The sequence below is a fragment of the Empidonax traillii genome, unplaced genomic scaffold, assembly GCF_003031625.1.
Source record: "Empidonax traillii isolate 1590-97213 ecotype Southwest subspecies unplaced genomic scaffold, ASM303162v1 scaffold1851:size166798, whole genome shotgun sequence".
Taxonomy (NCBI): Eukaryota; Metazoa; Chordata; class Aves; order Passeriformes; family Tyrannidae; genus Empidonax; species Empidonax traillii.
In genome coordinates this window covers 164,607-166,798 of record NW_020957044.1, presented here as the reverse complement: position 1 = coordinate 166,798, position 2,192 = coordinate 164,607, and the positions used below count along the sequence as shown (strand labels likewise).

At 66.1% G+C, this 2,192-nt stretch overlaps 1 protein-coding gene across 1 annotated transcript in view; it reads right to left on the bottom strand.

Moving 5' to 3' along the window:
- Positions 1-309: 309 nt before the first annotated feature.
- LRP1 (LDL receptor related protein 1) overlaps positions 310-2,192 on the bottom strand; it is a 71,326-nt gene continuing 69,443 nt past the window's right edge. Inside the window, exons 83-88 of the mRNA XM_027908810.1 lie at positions 1,985-2,009; positions 1,771-1,875; positions 1,515-1,579; positions 1,201-1,288; positions 938-1,082; positions 310-572 (exon numbers count right to left, since the gene is read on the bottom strand). Of these exons, the coding sequence (XP_027764611.1) occupies positions 435-572; positions 938-1,082; positions 1,201-1,288; positions 1,515-1,579; positions 1,771-1,875; positions 1,985-2,009 (566 nt within the window). The 3' untranslated portion in view covers positions 310-434. The remainder of the gene's footprint in view (positions 573-937; positions 1,083-1,200; positions 1,289-1,514; positions 1,580-1,770; positions 1,876-1,984; positions 2,010-2,192) is intronic.

Sequence of the window (2,192 nt, the reverse complement as noted above, 5' to 3'; positions counted from 1 at the left end):
GGGCTGGGGGGGCTGGGGAGCATGTGGCCCCTGCTCTGCCGCTCCCCCCGTGCCCCCCATAGCGGTGACCCCACATCTCCTGTCAGCCCCGGCCCCGGGGTGTTCACCCCGTACCCCGACATGCCAGCCTGTCCCGGGGGTGGGAAGGGATGGGAGGGGGAGGAGAGGGGAGGGAGGGGAGGGAGGGGAAGGGAGGGTTGGGGGGGGCCCCAATGTAAAGAGATTTAAAATAAACCAAAGCCGGGTCTGGCAATGAAGACGCCGAGGCCTGGGACCGGGGAATATACAGGTAATAATACTGCTCACATAGAAAAGTAATAATCCTTCATTTGTACATTTATACAGCGGCTCGTGGCCCCTCCGGCCCCTCCCCCCGCCCGCCCCTGTGGCGGGGGCTGTGCTGGGCCCGCAGCCCCTCGCCCCCCGTCCGGCCCCTATGCCAGGGGGTCCGCCAGGTCATCGTCCCCCCGCGCCAGCAGCTCCCGCTTCTCGTCCGTGCTGGCCAGGGAGTTGCGGCTGTTGTGGGCGCCCATGTAGAGCGTGGCATACACGGGGTTGGTGAAGTTGGTGGGCTGTGGAGAGGGGAGGAGCGGGTGGGAGTGGGCACAGACAACCCCCCCTGCCCAGAACTGCCGCCCCCAGGGGTGCCCCGGTGAGACCCCCCACCAGCCGTGACCTCCTCCAGGTCCCCGCTGGGCCTGTGGTGCTGCTGTCCCTCCCCCTACAGCCTCCAGCCCCAAAGCCTTTGAGACCCCTCAGAGACATCCCCCCTCCAGGCCCGAAGCCTTGTGATCCCTCGGAATCCCCCCAGCCCCAAAGCTTTCTCAACCCCTCAGAGCCCCCCTGCACAGAGGGTCCTGACTGCCAGAGCAACGTGCCCCCCGCTCCCAGCACCCCCCAGTTCACGCTGGAGCCCGAGCAGCCGACGGCCCCTCACCTTGTCGGGGTCCAGGGCGAAGTCGGCGTCCAGCAGCTCCCCCACGTCGTCGTCGGGCTCCCCCTCGTACATCTTGTAGGTGGGATTCCCGATCTCCACGTTCATGGCACCGTTGGTCATCCGCTGGTGCTGGAAGCCCTTGGCACTGGGTGTGGGGACACAGAGGGTCAGTGCCAGTGACACCCCCTTCCCCCCCAGAGCTGTCCCATGCCCTCGAGGCTTTCACAGCTGGCACCGAGGGCTCCTGCCCTGCCCTGACTCACCCTTTAATTCTCCACTTGTACCAGACAAAAGCCACCACGGTGAGGAGGATGAGGAGCAGCAGGATGGGGATGACGATGGAGGCTGTTCCTGCGGGAGGAAGGGGTGGGAACGGTCAGAGCCTGTGGGGGGGTCAGTGCCCACACACCCCACACCCCTGGTCCAGCCGCCTGGGCTGACCCTGTCCCCCCTCCACCACAAAAAGGGGTTCAGGAGTTGCAGAGGGGCACTGGATCCCCGAAAACAGGGGTCCCTGACACCCCCGCTGTGGCGTGGTGTGGTGTGGCAGGGGGGTCACAGCACTGCCCCCACTTACGGCTGCTCTGCTGCTCGCTGACGATGAACTCCTCGCAGCGCGTCCCCGTCATCCCCACGGGACACCTGGGAGTGCAGGGAGAGCACTGGGATTAGCGGGGCAGGGGCATGCAGGGAGGGGGGGAGGGAGAGGTGGGCACAGACCTGGGGTCAGGGTGGGGTGGGGGGCACACAGAGCGGGGTGTGTCAGTCACATCTTGGGGGGCAAACAGCCCCCCCTGTCCCCCCCTGCACCCCCAAGCCCCCCAGGCTCTTACAGGCACTCCGGCAGCTGCGTCTTGTCCCCGATGGAGCAGGTCCCGCCGTGCAGGCAGAAGTTGTCACAGGTCAGGCAGCTCGGTGCTATCTTCCCGTCTGGGCAGCTGTGGGGCACAGAGGATCAGCCCCATGGGTACCCCTGGCTGCCCTGTACCCCCCCAGCTCAGCCCCCCCAGGATTTGGCTGTTGGCTCATCCCACCAGCACAGCTCACAGCTGCAGGGACACCTGGATGGGCTCTGGGGAGACACCTCCATCACCTCCTGCCAGGGCCCTCAGGTCCCTGGGATTTGTCTGCCCTGAATTACCAACCCAGCTGTGGCCAATCCCCATCGATCCAGCCACAAGGAGACAGGTTTTTTTCAGGGGTCTCTGTGCCCACCACCCCTCTCCCTCCCTCCCTCCAGGCCGATGATTCCCAG